The 19250-nt window shown below is 49.3% G+C and overlaps 1 protein-coding gene across 1 annotated transcript in view; it reads left to right on the forward strand.

The window, feature by feature from the left end:
* The first annotated feature begins 206 nt into the window (after nt 1-206).
* APBA2 (amyloid beta precursor protein binding family A member 2) overlaps nt 207-19250 on the forward strand; it is a 45528-nt gene continuing 26484 nt past the window's right edge. Inside the window, exons 1-3 of the mRNA XM_052659878.1 lie at nt 207-230; nt 4114-5100; nt 18970-19050. Of these exons, the coding sequence (XP_052515838.1) occupies nt 207-230; nt 4114-5100; nt 18970-19050 (1092 nt within the window). The remainder of the gene's footprint in view (nt 231-4113; nt 5101-18969; nt 19051-19250) is intronic.

Raw genomic sequence — 19250 nt, forward strand, 5'->3', positions numbered from 1 at the left:
ATCCCCACAGATGGATGCTTATCCACGAATTGATGACTTCTCAGTCTGATCACTCAGTTGGCCACTAATCCATCTCATTTTGGATATCCAACTCATCAGCATACTTCAGTTTGAGCCACAGGAAAGTTAGGAAAGACTTGTCATGTGTCTTGTTGAAATTCAGGTGTATTCTCTCTCTTTAGGGTCTCCCTTGCCCACCATCGTACATGCCTACTCAGAGAGGAAACATGGTGAGTTTCACAAACTCATTGTCAGCTCATAATGGCCATGTTAAGAAAATTTTTATTGGAGTATAGTTGCTTTACAATGTTGTGTTGGGACAACTTCACTTTCAGAGACCAGCCATCTGTCTTTTTAGACTCTTCATCCCAAAGGGAGCCCTGTGCTACCCAAGACAAAATCTGCCTTCCCATTGGAAGTACCTACATCTCCAGATCCGGAGCCCCGAGGTCAGGGACCCTGGCTTGGCAGCCCTCTCCACCCTGCAGTGGGCCTCGCAGAGAGGTTAGACAGCACCCGCAGAGAGATGCCTGACCATAACACAGGCAGTGGGCACTCTGCAGCTGCTGTGACGAGGTGGGACCATGAGGAGGTCTGACCTACCAGTTCCTGGAGGGAGCATTTTCCATCTTTATCCAAGCCATCCTGCTCAGATCTGGCCTTGAAATCCGCATTGCTCTTCCCTGTTCAGGAAGGAGACTGAACTGAGGGGGCCATCAGGGGGCCTCAAGGCAGCTACGATGAATTGTGTTTAGTCTCTCAGATCTGAAACCTGCAAGCCTGTTTTCCCAAGAAGTTCTGGAACTTTTATTCTTGATTCCAAAGATATGATGGCTGGAGGGTGGGCAGGTGGCTGGCTTCTTGTCCAGTGTGGTGGTCCGCGTTTGATCTCAGACCAACAGCATCAGCCCAATTCTGACACCTGTTAGAATCACAGATGTAGATAATGGACGAGTGGACACAATGAGGGAAGATGAGGGTGGGGTGAATTGAGAGATTGGGATCGACATATATATACCACCATGTGTAAAATGGATCGCTAGTGGGAAGTTGCTGTGTAGCGCAGGGAGCTCAGCTGGGTGCTCTGTGATGGCAGAGTGGTGGGATCGGGGGTGGAGAGAGGTCCAAGAGGGAGGAGATATATGTATACATATAGCTGATTCCCTGGTGGCTCAGACAGGTAAGAATCCACCTGCATTGCAGAAGACCTGGGTTGGGAAGATCCCCATATTCTTGTCTGGGAAATCCCATGGACAGAGGAGACTTGGGGGCTACAGTCCATGGGTTCACAAGGTGTAGGACACAACTGAGCAACTAACACTTTCACAGCTGATTCACATTGTACAACATAAAAGAATACAACGTTGTAAAGCAACTATAATTCAATAAAAAAAGTAAAATCAGATAATTGCTCAGAAAAATGAGAAAAAATAAACAATTGGTCAAAAAAAAAAGAGAGAAGAAAAGCACACCCTCAGCCCCACCCAAACGTCCTGAATCAGAAGCTCCAAGGGTATAGCCCAGAGTTCTGAGCTCTAGGCTCTGAAGTGTGGGGACTGACTGGTGAAGGACCTGCCAGATGCCAGTCAGAGATGCCACAAGGGGACAAAAGGGCCAGGGCCTTGGGACTGACTATGGACAACTGGGCCCTAAGCGGGTCCCTGCCCCAGACCCAAGACAGCTCTGGGATCTCTGTCCTCAGCTGGAGGCCAAGACCAGAGTCTGCTGGTGACAGCACCCCAACCCACCCCCAAATTGGCGCCGGCCACACCCTCTGAGGCAGGTGAGAACCCAGGAGGCTAGAGAAGTGCCCGGGGATCCTTGCCAGAGGCTGCCTGGTCCCTTATCCCTCACTCAGTCTGCACAGGGGGACCCCGCTCCCTACTTCTCCATCAGCTGCCAGCCACACATCAGTGACTGCCAGCTGATAGCCTGGGCATCCTTTTGAATTTTTGTCTTGAGAAGTCAAGGGCAGGGCCCTCATTTGTTAAGTACCTGCAGTGTATCCCCTCCTCAGACTTTTCTAGGGTTAGAGGTTTCTAGGAGATGGGGAGGTGGGGGTGAAGGGGAGGGTGTGTGTGTTTGTGTGTGTGTGTGTGTGTGTGCACGCGCGCGTGCACGCACACACGTGTTTGAATGCGTGCATGCACACAGCCAGGTCTCCTACCAGGAGAATCATCGTGTATGCTGTTAGCAACAGTGGGGAGGACACAGCTGAGCCCAGGTGTAGTGGGGAGCTGCCCGTCAGCAGGGGCTGGCCCTTCCCCAGCCAAGGACGAGGAAGCCCGTGTGTGGGGAATTCAGGGGTACAGAAACCCAGGTGTGCTCCAGAGGGGGTCTGCCACAGGTGACTCCTGCATCTTCTCTTTTGTAATCCCTCCTCTGCCCCCGCCATCCCATTAAATACCCCAGAGTTCCCTGCTTCCCCCAGAGGAAACGTTTGTAAGGAAGTTACGTGTAAGTAGAGATAAATCATTTAAAATAAGCCAGGGGAGGCTGGCTATTCAAAGAAATCCCCAGAGAGATCTTTTATTCAGAAGATAATCATTTGACAGAGTGATGGAGCATCCTGCCCTTTGTCTCAGGAGTTTCGTCTCAGCTTTTGGAATTTCCTTTTACACACTTCCAGTTGCCATCACTGGAGGATGTGCCCACCACGCCCACCCCCCGACCTGCAGAAAGTCATAGAATGTTCTGGGTTGGGGGCAGGGCTGGCAGACAGCCTGGGGAGAATTGCGGGAAGGATGGCTGATGGTGTGAATGATCACCTGGGTGGTGCCTCCATTGGGTTTGTTGAGACTGTGGGGCGGGGGGCTTGCAAGATCTTTAGGTGTTCCTGTGTCCCACAACACAGGTAAATGCCACTTTAGTGAAAGTGAAAGTTGCTCAATCGCATCTGACTCTTTTCGACCCTGATACTATAGCATGCCAGGCTCTCTGTCCATGGGATTTCCCAGGCAAGAATACTGGAGTGGGCTGCCATGCCCTCCTCCAGGGGATCTTCCCGACTCAAGGATTGAACCCATGTCTCCTGCATTGGCAGGTGGGTTATTTACCACTAACGCCACCTGGGAAGCCCCAGAAATATCATACTTAAAAATGAATAAAGGAGGGAAGTGAATAACACTGTCTCATCACTCAACTCAAACCTCTGCTGGGATTTAAATGGATTTCTTCAAAGTTTATTCTGTTTATTGGGTGGTGAATAAATTACAGCAGCATATTTTATGCAATAAACTCTGTAAATATTTTAATTGCCGCATAATTGTCTTACAAATGTGCTGTGCTTAGTCGCTCAGTCCTGTCCAACTCTTCGCGACCCCATGGACTGTAACCTGCCAGGCTCCTCTATCTGTGGGATTCTCCAGGCAAGAATACTAGAGTGGGTTGCCATTTACTTCTCCAAAAAATGATGTAAATGAATTTGTTTACAAAACAGAAACAGACTCACAGACATGGAAAATTAACTGTGGTTACCAAAGGGGAAAGGGTTGGGAGAGGAATAAATTGGGAGTTTGGAATTAACACATTCACACTACTATATATAATCTAGATAATCAACAAAGACCTACTGTATAGCATGAAGTGAAGTTGCTCAGTCATGTCCGACTCTTTGCAACCCCATGGACTGTAACCTACCAGGCTCCTCCGTCCATGGGATTTTCCAGGCAAGAATACTGGAGTGGGTTGCCATTTCCTTCTCCAACTGTATAGCACAGGGAACTATATTCAATACCTTGTGATAACCTATGATGGAAAAGGATCTGAAAAAAATATATATATGTTTATACATGTATAAGTGATTCACTTTTCTGTACACGGGAAACTAACACAACATTGTAAATCAACTATACTCCAATTATATAAAACAGAGAAGTCATGAGTGAGTGGCGAGTTGGGGGGAAGCAGCAGGTGTCCTGGGGAGTTGCCAGGGTCCCCTTTTCCTCCTCCGGCCCTGGTGCCCTCATGTCTCTTTGGCAGGGCTTGCAATGGTCCTGACACCGGAGTCAGCTGAGGTAGGGTGTCCTGTCATCTGAGTGGACACGAGTCACATCTCCTGGGCGCTCTCCTCGGGCCAGGTTCTGACTCTCCTGTCGTCCTTCCTCCCTGCAGTGGCTGCCGCCTGGTGACGATGGCTGTATGAGCCCCACCATGGCCCACCGGAAGCGTCAGAGTGTGGCGAGCAGCCTGCTGGACCACAGGGCGAGACCGGGCCCAGAGCCCGAGAGTGAGGATGCGGAGCTGGCCCTGGAGGAGTATGTGCCCACCGACCTGGAGCTGGCGGCCCTGCGGCCCGAGAGCCCAGCGCCTGCTGAGCAGGGTGGCCCCGACCAGAGCCCTGACGGGGACTCCAGCTCTGACTATGTGAACAACACCTCGGAAGAGGAGGACTACGACGAGGGGCTGCCCGAAGAGGAGGAGGGCATCACCTACTACATCCGCTACTGCCCCGAGGACGACAGCTACCTGCAGGGCACGGACTGTGACGGGCAGGGCTACCTGGCTCACGACACGCGCCACCTGGAGACAGATGAGTGCCAGGAGGCGGTGGAGGAGTGGACGGAGCCCATGGGCCCACATGCACATGGCCACAGCGACCCGGGCAGCCCTGGCTACCGGGACAGCCACCTCTCTGTCCCCGAGGATGAGGCCTCAGTCCTGGACTCCGGGGACCAGGAAGAGGACGTCCACTACTGTCCCAGCGAGGAGGCCTACCAGGACTACTACCCTGCTGAGGCCAATGGGAATGCAGGCAGCAAATCGCCCTACCGCCCGAGGCGCAGGGACGGGGACCCAGAGGACCAGGAGGAGGACATCGACCAGATCGTGGCCGAGATCAAGATGAGCCTGAGCATGAGCAGCATCACCAGTGGCGGCGAGGCCAGCCCCGAGCGTGAACCGCGGGGGCCTGAGCCGGGGCCCGGGGACTCCCCCGTGGCCTGCCCGCCGGCTGAGGCCAGCCGGGGCCCTAGCAGACATGAGGGCAGGCCCAAGTCGCTGAACCTCCCTCCTGAGGCCAAGCACCCCGCCGACCCTCAGAGGAGCTTCAAGACCAAGACCAGGACCCCGGAGGAGAGGCCCAAGTGGCCCCAAGAGGAGGTAAGACTCTGGCTGGCCCTGGGGAAGTGGAGGGAGGGGCTGAGAGCAAAGGTGTCCATGCTGCCCACAGGTCAGAGTGCGAGCCAGCTCTCCACGTGTTCAGTTATGCGTGGACTTCCCAGCCACTCCTGTTCACCCATCAGATGCCGTAGTAATTGCCGAGGAAATCTTGTTGAGGGTGATTGGCAACCTGGGCTCCCAGCAGACCCCCAGACCCCCAGCAGAGCTTGGGTCCTTCCCCTGTTTGCTCTGGATCTGCTTGTGTGGGTGTGGTCCCTGAGACTGTTGCCCCTCCCTGAGTGGTTTTGGTCAGTCACAGGGATCTGGTACTGCTGGCAAGTGCAGACAGCTGTGGCCAGTGGTTGGGACAGCCCAGCGGCAAGGGGCAGCAACCTGAGTGCATTTCACAGGGGCGGTTGAATCTGGTGACACTTCTCTGAAAGCCTGGGGGCCTTGGTGTAATTGGAAATTTGCTGTAAATAACCATTTTGCAAATAATTATTTGAAGGTTTGACAGAGACGTGGAGAAGAAATGCATGCTAATGAGGCCAGTGGATTTAAGCGTAACTATACTTTCTTTTAATTATAGCAAAGTAAAGTGTAAATTGTAATAAACACTTTTGAAAAGCTGCCTTTCAAAAAAACCTTGTGTATATAAAAAGAAGATGTGATTATTAGATGCATATAAAGGAACATCTATTTGGCTAATTCTGTGGACAAATGAAAATGAATTGCTTTCATATATTTTTTATTGGGATATAGTTGCTGATGCTGGGAAGGATTGAGGGCAGGAGGAGAAAGGGACAACAGAGGATGAGATGGTTGGATGGCATCACCAACTCAATGGACATGGGTTTGGGTGGACTTGGGAGTTGGTGATGGACAGGTGGTTCATGGGGTCACAAAGAGTTGGACACGACTGAGTGACTGAACTGAACTGAACTGATAGTTGCTTTACATTGTTGTGTTAGTTTCAGCTGTATGGCAAAGTGAATCAGCTTATATCAGGGCATATATGCATATATCCCCTCCGTCTTGAGCCTCCTCCTACCCCCATCCCACCCCCTAGGTCATCACAGAGCACTGAGCTGAGCTCCCTGTGCTATACAGCAGCTTCCCACCAGCTATCCATTTTACATATGATAGTGTATATATGTCAATTCCAGTCTCCCAGTTCATCCCACATTCTCCTTTACCCCGTGTCCACAAATCTGTTCTCTGTGTCAGCATCTCTATTCCTGCTGTGCAAATAGGTTCGTCTGTACCATATTTCTCGATTCTGCATATATGTGTATGTATACAGTATTTGTTTTTCTCTTTCTGACTTACTTCAGTCTGTATGCCTCTCTCTAGGTTCATCCACATCTCTATCTACAAATGACCAAATTTCATTCCTTTTTCAGTTCAGTTCAGTTCAGTTGCTCAGTCATGTCTGACTCTTTGCAACCCCATAAACCACAGCACACCAGGCCTCCCTGTCCATCACCAACTCCCGGAGTCCACCGCCAACTCCTGGAGTCCACCTAAACCCATGTCCATTGAGTCAGTGATGCCATCCAACCATCTCATCCTCTGTTGTCCCCTTCTCCTCCTGCCCTCAATCTTTCCCAGCATCAGGATCATTTCCAGTGAGTCAGCTCTTGGCATCAGGTGGCCAAAGGATTGGAGTTTCAGCTTCGACATCAGTCCTTCCAATGAACACCCAGGACTGATCTCCTTTAGGATGGACTGGTTGGATCTCCTTGCAGTCCAAGGGACTCTCAAGAGTCTTCTCGAACACCGCAGTTCAAAAGCATCAATTCTTCAGCGCTCAGCTTTCTTTATAGTCCAACTCTCACGTCTATACATGACCACTGGAAAAACCATAGCCTTGACTAGATAGACCTTTGCAACCAAAAATGGAGGTCTATACAGTCAGCAAAAACAAGACTGGGAGATGACTGTGGCTCAGATCATAAACTCCTTATTATGGCTAATAAGGAGTTCCTTATTATGACTTTTTATGGCTGAGTAATATTCCATTTTTTGGCTTTTTATTCCAATTTTTCCTTTTTTATGGCTGAATAATACTCCATTGCATATATATGCTTTCATATTTTTAATGCCTTCATCAATATTTTTTCCCCAAAAGAGTTCATGCATTTGAGGAATATATAAAGTGTGAGCTTGTGTTTGGGTAAAATGTCCTGTTGACTCACTGTTAAGTTTCTAGAACTTCCCTTTGATGCCTTTTGATTTTTTTTTAAAGATTGATAAGCATAAATTGACTTCATTTTTGGAGTGTTCCTGTCATTCAAGGCAGTTGTGTATGCACTGGGGGCTTTGGGCTGTAAAGAAACTGTTGTTGCATTAGTTGATGTGGGGAAGCACCCCCTCATGAGGGGGGTGGCTCTGGAATTTCTGAACTGGCATTCCTTCAGAGCCTACTCTCCCACTAAGGCCACTCCTGATCTCCTGGGCTGGCTGCATCTGCAAATCCTCCCACGTGGAGCAAGAAAATTACCCTTGCCATGTGCTAGGCCCTGGGGTGCAGAGATGAAAGTGACTTGAGCTTGCATGGAGAACCTCATTCTAGAGGGAGAGACTCTCTGTCCATCTGGGTGTGACTGGGAGCCTAGAGGAGTCCCCCCCTGGCCCATGAGTCCCAGGTAGGCTTCCTGGGGACAGGCTCCCTTGTGGGTGATAAGTGGGGTGGCCCTGGGACTTAGAGGGGGGCTTTGGGAAATTAGCTGACCAGGAAGGGGTGAACCTGGAGGTCATGGGTATCCTCAGCATACAGCAGGGTTGGGGATTGTGATGAGGCCAGGAGGACAAGTGGAAGTGAAGGACCTGGCTTGAGGATGGTGATGTGAGAGGGACAGAGCTGGGCCATCAGGGGCCTGGGAACCTCAAGGGGGCTAAGGGGCAGGACGTTGGGAAGGCCCTGAGCATCTCAGGTGGAGATGTCCTGTGTAAGGGACAGAGGGGATGGGTTTGGCAGCATCTATAAGAGCAGGAGCCAAGGAAGAGGGCGCCTGCCGTGTGTGGAGCTGGAATTGCACTGCTTTGGCTCGAATGGCATGGATGTGCCAGCAGTGTGTGTCCAGGGCAGATTTCAGCAACAGAGAACTGGGTGGGGGACTGTGGCAGGGTGCTGTCCTCCCCCCCACCCCCCCCGCATCTTCCATCCCTGATCACCATCAGCATCCCCTACAAGTTCCAGGAACTTGAGACACATCCCAGAGGATCCGTTATTCTCATGCCATTCCCCAGGAAGTGCAGGGCTCCATAGGAGAATATATTGCAACAGCTTCTGTTCAGGGAGAAAGACCACATTGCCGAGCATGAGATTTGGAGATGGAACAGCGTGGCAGAGGCACTCACGGGGTTTGTACCCCAAAGCACTCAGATCGTGGTCAGTGCTAATCAGTGACTAAAAAAGACACGGCCCTGTGGTGATAGGAAGCTAACCAAGAATAGCTCCCAACCCTGCATTAGCGCATGCCATGGACTACTCAGGAGAACTCAGCACAGCTCAGAAAGGCTGAGAAAGGGGTGTGGCACAGGAGGGCATCCCAGGACCGAGAGTGGACTCCAGACCCTGCCAGGACCACCGTTAGCCTTCACAGGAGAAAAGCTGGTCTCTCCACCTGAGAGCAAGCCCAGGCCCAGACTGCTGGAGTGAACGGATGCCTGGATCTGGGCTTGTTGGGTCCCTCTGGTTGGTTCCAGCAGCAAACAGACGGTCCTCTTCAGGAATGGTGACTGAGCTGGCCATGCGCTGTCCTTGGTACTGACACAAGTGTTGGGTCTGCCCCTCTGCTGGCCACTTGCCGTGTGCTGGGTGCAGCCAGGCTGGATAGGTCAGAGAGCCTGAGCTAGAGTTTGGACGAGGGTCTGTGACTCGGGACAGTGCTGGGGGGCGGGCACCATATCAGCTTGGAGGGAGGTTGCTGATGGGGGTGTTGCCTGTTTACCCTCCTTGGTCAGTCCTCTTCTTCATCAGCCCGAACACTTGCAGATGGCCTCAGATTCTGCCTCCGTTGCCCATTTTGACCGCTGGTGCAGCCCTGCCCCACCCCGACCCCTCCCTCTTAGTCTTTGGGTCTCAAGCTTCCCCTCAAAGCAGCCCCGGGTGCCGGCTAGGAGACCCATGTCCTTGACCTTGACTCCTGGAGCCTCTGGATCTCTGACTGTGGATGGCTATGTTCTGCTGAAGACTCACCCATCCCAGGGTCTTCCTTAGATGGGCTCAGACCCAGACTACTACCTGAGCCAGGTCTCTGGGTGCATCTGGGGAACTCTGGCCACTGAGGCTGCCTCTTCCTTCTCTGTGTGTCAGCTCAGTCGTGTCCAACTGTATGACCCCATGGACTGTAACCACCCATGCCCCCAGGCTCCTCTGTCTGTGGAATTCTCCGGGCTAGAATACTGGAGTGGGTTGCCATTTCCTCCTCCAGGGGATCTTCCCAACCCAGATCTTCTCGAACCTGGATCTCCCACATTGCAGGCAGATTCTTTACCATCTGAGCCACCAGGCAAGCCATTGAAAATAGATGCTCTTCCTTGCTGTGATCTGTTTATTCCCTCTGCATTCATTCATTCGTTTGTTCATTCATGGGGACCCATGAATATAGAACATAGCATGCTGGTCACTTTTAGAAATGTGAATGTTAATTTCAAGAAATGAGGGGGTAATGTAGTCATTCACTGGTCCTCAAAACCTACTCCAGACAGAAGAGTGGTGGTGGGTCAGAGTTTTTCTTGTTACGTTGAATTTGCAAATTTGCAACGGGAGATGTCATGAAGTGGACTTGCTACCCGAAGTTTTTCTTGCCCGACATCTTATTTAATCTACAACCCCCTTTCTAAATGCCAGGAAAACATGAAACAGGGAATTAAGCCAAAGGATTCTAAGTCATCTAAAATATGGGCTGCTTGGCACAAATTCAGAGATCTCAGCTTGGTCATTCTTTTCAGTATTTGTGGGAAGATTGATTTCTCTTCTGAGCCACAGTTACAGTTACCTAAGAAAGACTTTTACATACAATACAATGAAATATTATTCATCCCTAAAAAGAAAGGAAATACTACAACAGGGATGAACCTTGAGGCCACTGTGCTGAGTGAAAATAGCCTCACAAAAAGCCAAATCCTGTATGATTCCATGCAAGTGAAGTACCTAGACTAAACCCACAGAGGTGGAGGCAGACTGGGGGTTGGTGGGATTTGTGGGGGATGGGGTTAGTGTTTAATGGAGACAGAGCTTCCTTTGGGGATGATGAAAAGTTCTGGGGCTGGATGGTGGTGATGATTGTACATCGGTGTGCATGCACCTAATGCCACTTAATTGTCCACCTAAAATTGGTTAAAATGATACATTTTATTTTATGTATATCAAACAAGAAAAGGCTCTTGTCCCATTCACCAGCCCAAGCCAACTTGAATCATCTGAAACCAAGTTGAGCCAATCTGAGCCCCTGCAACCCATATCATACAAACAAAACATTCTTTGTCTATCCGAAGGACTGGTGGAACCACAGGAAAGATAGCTGACCACACTCATGTAGGCCTGTGGACAGTGGGTGGATCTGCACATCTCTGGAAGGTTTCAGGATATTCAGGATTAAGATGAGCCATGAGTAGACAACCACATCCTGAGTAAGAAGGGGGCACCTTCCCTTCTCTCCTTCTGGGGTCTTGTCCAGTAACAGACATGATCCCACCTTGGCAGGAGTGGAAGGGCATAGGAGGGGTGGACCCCAGATTATTATTCCTGCTGGGCTTTCACATAGATCATGCAGACCACTGGGTTACATGAAATGATTGAGGTCATACCTTGTTAGTATCGTTAAAAGAAAAATATGTTATCAAATTTACTATGAAAACACTCTCTCCTCATCCTCAACTTTAAGAAAACCAGATGTTCTCTACAGCACATTCATAACAGTAGATTTAATAGAAGTTTACTAGATCATTGGGATCGCCTGGTTAAACTTGCTTGTCAAATTAGGAATCATAGGATTTAGTATTGGTAGCTGTAGGCAGTTCCACTGAGTTGTTTATTATTTAGGACTAGTAGTATCATTTGGAGAAGGAAATGGCAACTCACTCCAGTATTTCTTGTCTGGAAAATTCCATAGACAGAGGAGCCGGGCGGGCTACAACCATGGGGTTGCAAAGAGTTGGACACGACTGAACACACACATGCCAATAGTATTATTTAGGACTTATTTTTTGATTTATTTTTGGCTGTGCTGGGTCTTCGCTGCGGCTCAGGCTTTTCTGTAGTTGTGGTGAGTGGGGGGCTACTCTCTAGTTGTCATGGGCTTCTCACTGTGGTGGCTTCTCTTGTTGCAGAGCATGGGCTCTAGAGCACAGGCTCAGTATGGTGGTGCGCGGGCTTAGCTGCCCCATGGCCTGCTCCATGGCATGTGGGATCTTCCTGGACCAGGGATCAAACTCACATCTCCTACACTGGCAGGCCACCAGGGAAGTCCAGGACTAAAAGTATTGATTGGAACAGAGAATTTCTTCTTGTGTCCAGAGAACAGAGAGCTGGTTTGGGCAGTTAGGCTGGGAATGGCAGGCTCTATGGACAAGCTAAATATGGGAAGTGTCTTGGAGCTGGAATTTGAACATTGACTTAGCATCCTCATCTGGTTTCCTTCTGACCTGGGTGCCTTGGTTTCATCCACTTGTCTGATGACGCATTCACTTCCCCAGAATGTGTGAGGGGCTCTATGCTGAAAGGGGAGTGGTTGGGGGAGCAGGGAGCGTCTCCGGGCTCACGAGAGCCCCCGGCCTGAACCTGCTGTTATACCAAAAGATTGCTCTTCACCCTGGAGGGTCATTAAACTGCTGTCATTAAGCTGTCGTTAAACTGCTCACACAGGGCTCCTTACCTTACAGTTACTGGCAGGGAAGGGTGTGTTTGCAGCAAACTTATGAAACCGGTGGGAGAAGCAGCCTGCTGGCCCCCAGGAGTCATGGGGCTTTTCTCCTTTGAGAACTGAGCTAAATCACACGTGATGCTCCCTGGTCCTGTGACTGCCCGGAGTGTTGGGGGGCCTCCTTCCCCAGGAAGGAATCTGGAATCCACTGTGACATCCAGGGCAGGGGGCAGGTGTCTGGGAAGGAGAAGTTTCTGTGGTCCTGTCACTGTATGTGGGCTGCCCGCCTTCTCCCCTTGGCCCTTGTGTCCCTGGTGAGGGCTAGTCCTGCACCAGCTGGCCCTGACCGCCATGCAGGAATCTAGTGCTGAGCTGAAAGGGGTGTCAAAGGAGGAGTCAGTGTGTTTTTGATCATTTGAGGGCTCTGTTTACTCCTTCTTTCCCTGTTACTTTAAAAGTATAGCTATAGACACATAACATGAAATTTACCAATTTGACCATTTTAGAGAGTACAATTCAGGGACATCGACTGCAATGTTGTACAACCACCAAGACTCAGTTCTAGACCATTTTCCTCAACCCTAAAGGAGACCACACTTATTATTTTTTAAATATTCATTTGTATTTATTGACTGTACTGAGTCTTAGTTGGGGCATCTGGGATCTATTTCCCTGACCAGGGATCAAACCCAGGCCCTCTGCATTGGGAGTGAGGAGTCTTAGCCACTGGACCAAGCAGTCAGTCCCCAATCTCCCCTCCCTGTAGCCCCTGGTAATGACAAATCTGCTCTCTTTCTGTGTTAGCAGACCCCTGAGATATTGTGGTTTGATGCCAGACCACTGCAGTTAAGTGAATATCTCAATAAAGTGAGTCACACATTTTTTGATGTCTCGGTGCATCCAAAAGTTATATTCACACTAAACTGTCATCTATTAGGTGTGCAATAGTGTTTTAAAAACAATGTATATACCTTAATTTAAGAGTACTATAGGATTTAACTGGTGGTCCAGTGGATAAGAATCCTCATGTGAATGCAGACTTGATCCCTGGTCCAGGAAGGTCCCACATGTCTCACTACTGAGATGGCACTCTAGAGCCCCGGCTCTGAAACAAGAGAAACCATTGCTGTGAGAAGCCCGAATACCTCAACTAGAGAGCAGCCCTCGCTTGCTGCAACTAGAGACAAACCCACATAGCAACAAAGACCCAGCATAGCCAAAATTAATAAATAGATAAAATTTAAAAATTATTATAAAGGAGTACTTTATTGCTAAAAAATACTAAGCATCATCTGAGCCTTCTGGGGTTGTCATCTTTTTTGCAGGCAGAAGGCCTGGCCTCAGTGTGGATGGCTGGTGACTGGTCGGCCTGGTGGTTGCTGAAGCCTGGGATGGCCGTGGCAATTTCTTAAAATAAGATGACAGTGAAATTTACCTCAACTGATGGACTGTTCCTTTCACAAACAATTTCTCTGTATCGTGCAATGCAGTTTGAGAGCATTTTTACCCACAGTAGAATTTCTTTCAAAAGTGGAGTCAATCCAACCCCATTTTGGAACTCTGCCACTGCTTCATCAACTAAGTTTATGTAATATTCTAAATCCTTTGTTGTCATTTCAACAATCTTCACAGCGTCTCCACCAGGATTAGATTCCTTCCCAAGAAACCACTTTCTTTGTTCATCCATAAGAAGCACCATGCGTTTAAATTGTATCATGAGATTGCGGTAATTTCAGTAACGTCTTCAGGCTCCACGTCTCGTTCTCTTACTTTTGCCACCACATCTGTAGTTACTTCTTCCGCTCAGGTCTGAATCCTTCAAAGTCATCCGTGAGGGTCAGAATCAACTTCTAAATTCCTGTCATCGTTGATGTTCTGACCTCTTCCTGTGAATCATGAATGTTCTTGATGGCATCTAGAATGATGAATCCTTTACAGAATGTTTCAATCTACTTTGCCCAGACCAATCAGAGGAATCACTATGGCAGCCTCACAAAGTATATTTTTGAAATAGTAATGAGGATGGAGACACAGAGGCCAGTGTAGGAAAACATGGTTCTACTCAGAAAGTCTTGTCCCCAGGGTACCCTCCACCCCTTCCTGAGGGGCCCTGTGAATGGAGAGTGAATGATGGAATGAGGCACCAGAGGGGCCCGGTGTTGGTGGTGGAGGAAGTTTTATCAGACAAGTCACAGAGAGTAAGGCCAGGCCCCCAGTGGCTTCCCCAGTGGATCTTGTCATGATTCTCTTAAGCCAGAGATTTGGCTTCCTTGGTGGCTCAGATGGTAAAGAATCCGTCTGCAGTGTGGGAGACCTGGGTTCGATCCCTGGATCAGGAAGATCCCCTGGAGGAGGGCATGGCAACCCACTCCAGTATTCTTGCCTGGAGGATCCCATGGACAGAGGAGCCTGGCGGGCTGCAGTCCTTGGGGTGGCACAGAGATGGACACGACTGAAGTGACTAAGCAGTGGCAGTGGTGGCTTTGAGAAGATGTGATCTCCCTGGAAGGATGAGTGAGATAAGAGTGAAACTTTATCCAAGTGCTTCTCCTCCTCCAGGTGAAGATCATGGAGTGGCCTGAATGCTGAGAGGAACAGAAACAGATTGTTATTTTTCTGAGCCACCATTTGTCAGGGGACGGATTGAAGGGCCTCTGAGAGAAGATGAGGAGGGCACTGATGAGACCGTCAGTGATCAGACCATCAGCGACCCTGTGGGTGATGCCCCCAGCTTGGCTCCACAGGAGCATCTGCAGTGTCACCGTCCCAGCTGCACCCACCCCCACCCACCCCCCCCCCCCCACTTCCCTGAGCAGGACGGAGGAGGGCACATCTTGGATGGAATGACTGATGAGTCAGTTGACCGATGCCTTTGAAAACAAGAAAGGATTTCTGGAGAAGGCTCTCCCTTTGCTGAGTGCAGCACTGGGGTTTCTCTGACACTGAGTCCTGTCTGGGAAGAGATGGGACAGTCCAGTGGGAAGCGGTGGCTTCCTTGGCCTTGTGTCGATGCTTTCTGTCCCTGACTGAGCTCCCCTCCGTGTCTCTCATCCCCGTGTCATCCAGGCCACGTTTGGAAACACTTGGCTTTTGTTCCAGATGACTTGAGAGTGTGTGGGCGTGTGCTTGTTTGCCGTTATTCCATCCAAAGCCACGTGGATTATTTCACTGGATTTTCAGTTTAATCCAGCAGGCACAATCAGAACTGACACGTTTAAAAAGCTCTAGCTTTAGTTTCACCAACTGGAGCCAGGATGTCTTTTGTCTGCATGCGTGTGTGCTCAGTCATGTCCGACTCTTTGCAACCCTGTGGACTTGGAGCCCACCAGGCTCCTCTGTCCATGGGGTTGTCCAGGCAAGAATACTGGAGTGGGCTGCCATTTCCTTCTCCAGGGGATCTTCCCCACCTAGGGATAGAACTCTCGTGTCCTACGTCTCCTGCACTGGCAGGCGGATTCTTTACCACTGAGCCACCTGGGAAGCCTGGGTGTATTTATTCATTTATTTAAATGAGTGGCTTCTTCCTACAGACACGTCATCTCTGCCCTGAACAGCTGGCCCTGTGCTGGCGTTTGTGTGCCCAGCCTGTGCCACCAGATAGTGCTCTGCTCTCAGGGCTCCATGAAGGGCAGGTTTGGGGGTCCCTGCTGCCTTCACATGCTTCCGTTCACCTGCCCCTCCTCACCAGCAATGGCTGGTAGGGGTTCCCGTGGGTGGCACCAAGAATGCCCACTGGAGTTACTTAATGAGGGATATGGCCCAGCTGTCCATGTTGGCTGTGAAAGTCAGAGATAACCCTGGCCGGCATTTTATTTTGAGGTGCACCTGGCTGCTCTGCCATGGGGAGGGCACAAAGGGTGGAATAGCATCTTCCTCTAAGATTCCAGGACCCCATGTCCACGTGGGCCTCTGACCATGCTCATTTCGGATGCTGTGTCACCTGCTGCCAAGCCCCCCATCCCTGCCATGAGATGATGACGGGAGCACCAGATGGGTTTTCCCAAGGAGAAGCAGCAGAAGTCACCCCCTGCCTCCCTGGAAACAACTCTGGCTGGTTTTCATGAGATGCGGTTGCTATGGTGATGAGAGGTCCAAGGGATTTAGAGGAAATGTTGTTCCAGAGGGAAGGGTCCAGGCTGCGGAAACTTTGGGGAAAAGCTGCCTTTTGACATGGACCTGAGGCCTTGTGTCGCCCGTGGTCACTGCGTGCTGTGGCCCCATGCTTAGGTGCTGGGGTGGGGGTGGGATGGTGTGAGGCACTGACGTCCAGCCAGCCTGGGTCCCTTGGCCAAGCCCAAACTGCATCCCCCAGAAGGGGGATCTCTTCCATTTCTCAGATGCACCCAACACAAGGCAGGCGGCAGTCCTGGAGGTACTGTTTCCCCACCATGTATCTGGCACCTCGATGAGAGTCTATTATCCCACATGATGGTCCTCTTCCTGCCAGAAAAATTAGGTTCTAGACCAAACTGTAACATTCTTGGAAGGAATGTTATCTTTTAGTCTTTTCAGGCTGCTAAATCAGAGTATCATAAACCAGGGGACTTAGAAACAACATGTACTTATTACTCTCAGATCTGGAGGCTGAGGCTATAAGTCCAAGATGAAGATGCAGGCAGGCTATGTGTCTGTTGAGAACCCACTTTCCTAAACAGCTGTCTTCCTTTAAAATAAAAAAAAAGATAGTTATTCATAAATAAATGTAAGTATAATGTAAGTATATGTTCATAGTATAAATTATTTGTAAATAAAGCTTATTACTGTCTTGTCAGTATTCGGAGAAGGCAATGGCAACCCACTCCAGTATTCTTGCCTAGAGAAGCCCTTGGACAGAGGAGCCTAGTGGGCTGCTGTCCCTGGGGTAGCACAGAGTCCGACACGACTGAAGCGACTCAGCATGAGTGCATGCACTGTCTTGTCATGATATTGCTACCGCTTGATACTTTGTTTATTTTTGGCTGCGCTGGGTCTTTGTTGCTGCCTGCAGGCTTTTCTCTAGTTGTGGCGAGCAGAGGCTACTCTCTAACTGCAGTGTGTGGGATTCTCACTGTAGTGACTTCTCCTATTGTGGAGCACAGGCCCTGGAGCACAGGCTCAGTAGCTGTGGTGCATGGGCCTTAGTTACTCCATGGCATGTGGGATCTTGCCGGACCAGGAATTGAACTCATGTCCCCTGCATTGGTAGGCAGATTCTTTACTGCCAAGCCACCAGGGAAGGGATGCTTGATAATTTATTTCAGGAAAGTTCTGGAACTTGACTTGGGACGCTGGCTCACCAGAGCATGCTTTGGGGTTTGGACAGCAGTTTCAGTTCTTGGATCTGGGGAGATTTTCTGGATGCTACAGGGCTTCCAAAGGTAGTGCTAGTGGTAAAGAACCCACCTGCCAATGCAGGAGATGCAGATTCAGTCCCTGGGTCGGGAAGATGCCCTGGAGGAGGAAATGGCGGCCCACTCCAATGCTCTTGCCTGGAGAATCCCATGGACAGAGAAGCCTGGTGGGCTACAGTCCATGGGGTCACAAAGAGTCCGACACCACTGAAGCGACTTAGCACACATGTAAACACAGGATGTTAAGTAGAGAAAATAGACCTCAATTTTCAATTTTGTTCATTAAACTAAGTGGAGTTTTGGATGGGTGTCTTCTTTAAGAGAAGACTTATGACATGTCTTTGGGGCATTTTTTCCCCTCTAGCAGTAGATTATTTTGCTCTAATTAAAGAATTTGGATTTTAGAATTTGCATTGAACTAAGAATTAAGGTTTTTTTAGAAACAGAATTTTAACCTTTGGACACTTGCTAGGAATATAAAATGGTTTAGCTGCTATGGAAAACAATATGGTAGTTCCTCCAAAGATTAGAAGTAAAATCGCTGTATGATCCTGTAGTCCTACTGCTGGTACCTAATCTGTCACATCTAATGCTCAGGCTCAGTTGTGTCCGACTCTTTGCAGCCCCACGGACTGTAGCCCTCCAGGCTCCTCTGTCCATGGGATTCTCCAGGCAAGAATACTGGAGTGGGTTGCCACTTCCTTCTCCAGGGGGGTCTTCCCAACCCAGGGATTGAACCTGCGTCTCTGCATCTCCTACGTCTCCTACATTGACAGGCAGAGTCTTTACCACTAGCACCACCTGGGAAGCCCCTCTGGGTGTGTATATATATACATATATATATATATATACACACACACACATATACATAAAGAACTGAAGGCAGGAACTCTAACAGGTAACTGTACACCCATGTTTGTAGCAACATTATTCACAATAAGCCAAAAGATGGAATCTATCCAGGTGTCTATGGACAGATGAATGCATGAACAAAATGTGGTCTTTATAAAAGGTGGGATATTATCCAGCTTTTAAAAGGAAGGGCATTCTGACACCTGCTTCAGCAGGAATGAACCTGGAGGACATGATGCTCAGTGAAGCAAACCAGTCATGAAAAATACAAATCTTGTATGAGTCCACTTACATGAGTTCCTTTGGGTACATTCATAGAGATGACTGGTGGGATCCAGGGGCTGGGGGAGGCAGGAATAGGAAGTTAGTGTTTGATGGGGACAGAGCTTCAGTTTTTTCAGATGATGAGAGTTCTGGAGATGGATGGCAATGTTGCCCATTTAGGTGAAATTACTTAGTTGCTGCTGAACTGGGGCACTTAGAGATGGTTACAGTCACAAATTTTCTGTCATATGCACTTTGCCACAGTTGGAAAGAATAATAAACAATAAAATTAGAAACTATGAGTCACGTAGCTTTTGAGATGTCTGAAAGTCTACATGTTATTGACAGAAAAGTTAAATCATATCTGTGTGCACCCACACATACTTATGTACACATATATTTTACAAAATTGTATCATATCTCCAGTTTTGTATCTTGGTTTCTTTTAAAATTTTAAAATTTTATTTATTTTAAAGTATTTTTAAAGTCATTTTAAAATTTTTTCTAACATGTGAAGACCTCATCTGTATCTTTAACTTCCCGGTTTCCAGGTTTGCAATGGTTTGGAGCAGCCAAGAAAGCAACAGCGCTCTGATCTCAATGGACCAGTTGACAATAACAACATCCCGGAGGTGAGAGTTCTGACCGGGGGCCTTGACATGGGAGCTGCCTGCCCTGTCCCCATGGGCTCACCATCCCATGTGGGTGGGACAGGGCTCTCGTCCCACCCAGTGCCTAGGAGAAGGGGGTCCTGACAAGCAAAGCCAGGTGGCCCTGCAGGAGGAGGTGGCCCTGGGGGAGGAAGGGAAGTCCCTTTTCTATTGACTCAGGC

This window comes from Budorcas taxicolor, chromosome 21, assembly GCF_023091745.1.
Source record: "Budorcas taxicolor isolate Tak-1 chromosome 21, Takin1.1, whole genome shotgun sequence".
In the NCBI taxonomy this organism is placed as follows: Eukaryota; Metazoa; Chordata; class Mammalia; order Artiodactyla; family Bovidae; genus Budorcas; species Budorcas taxicolor.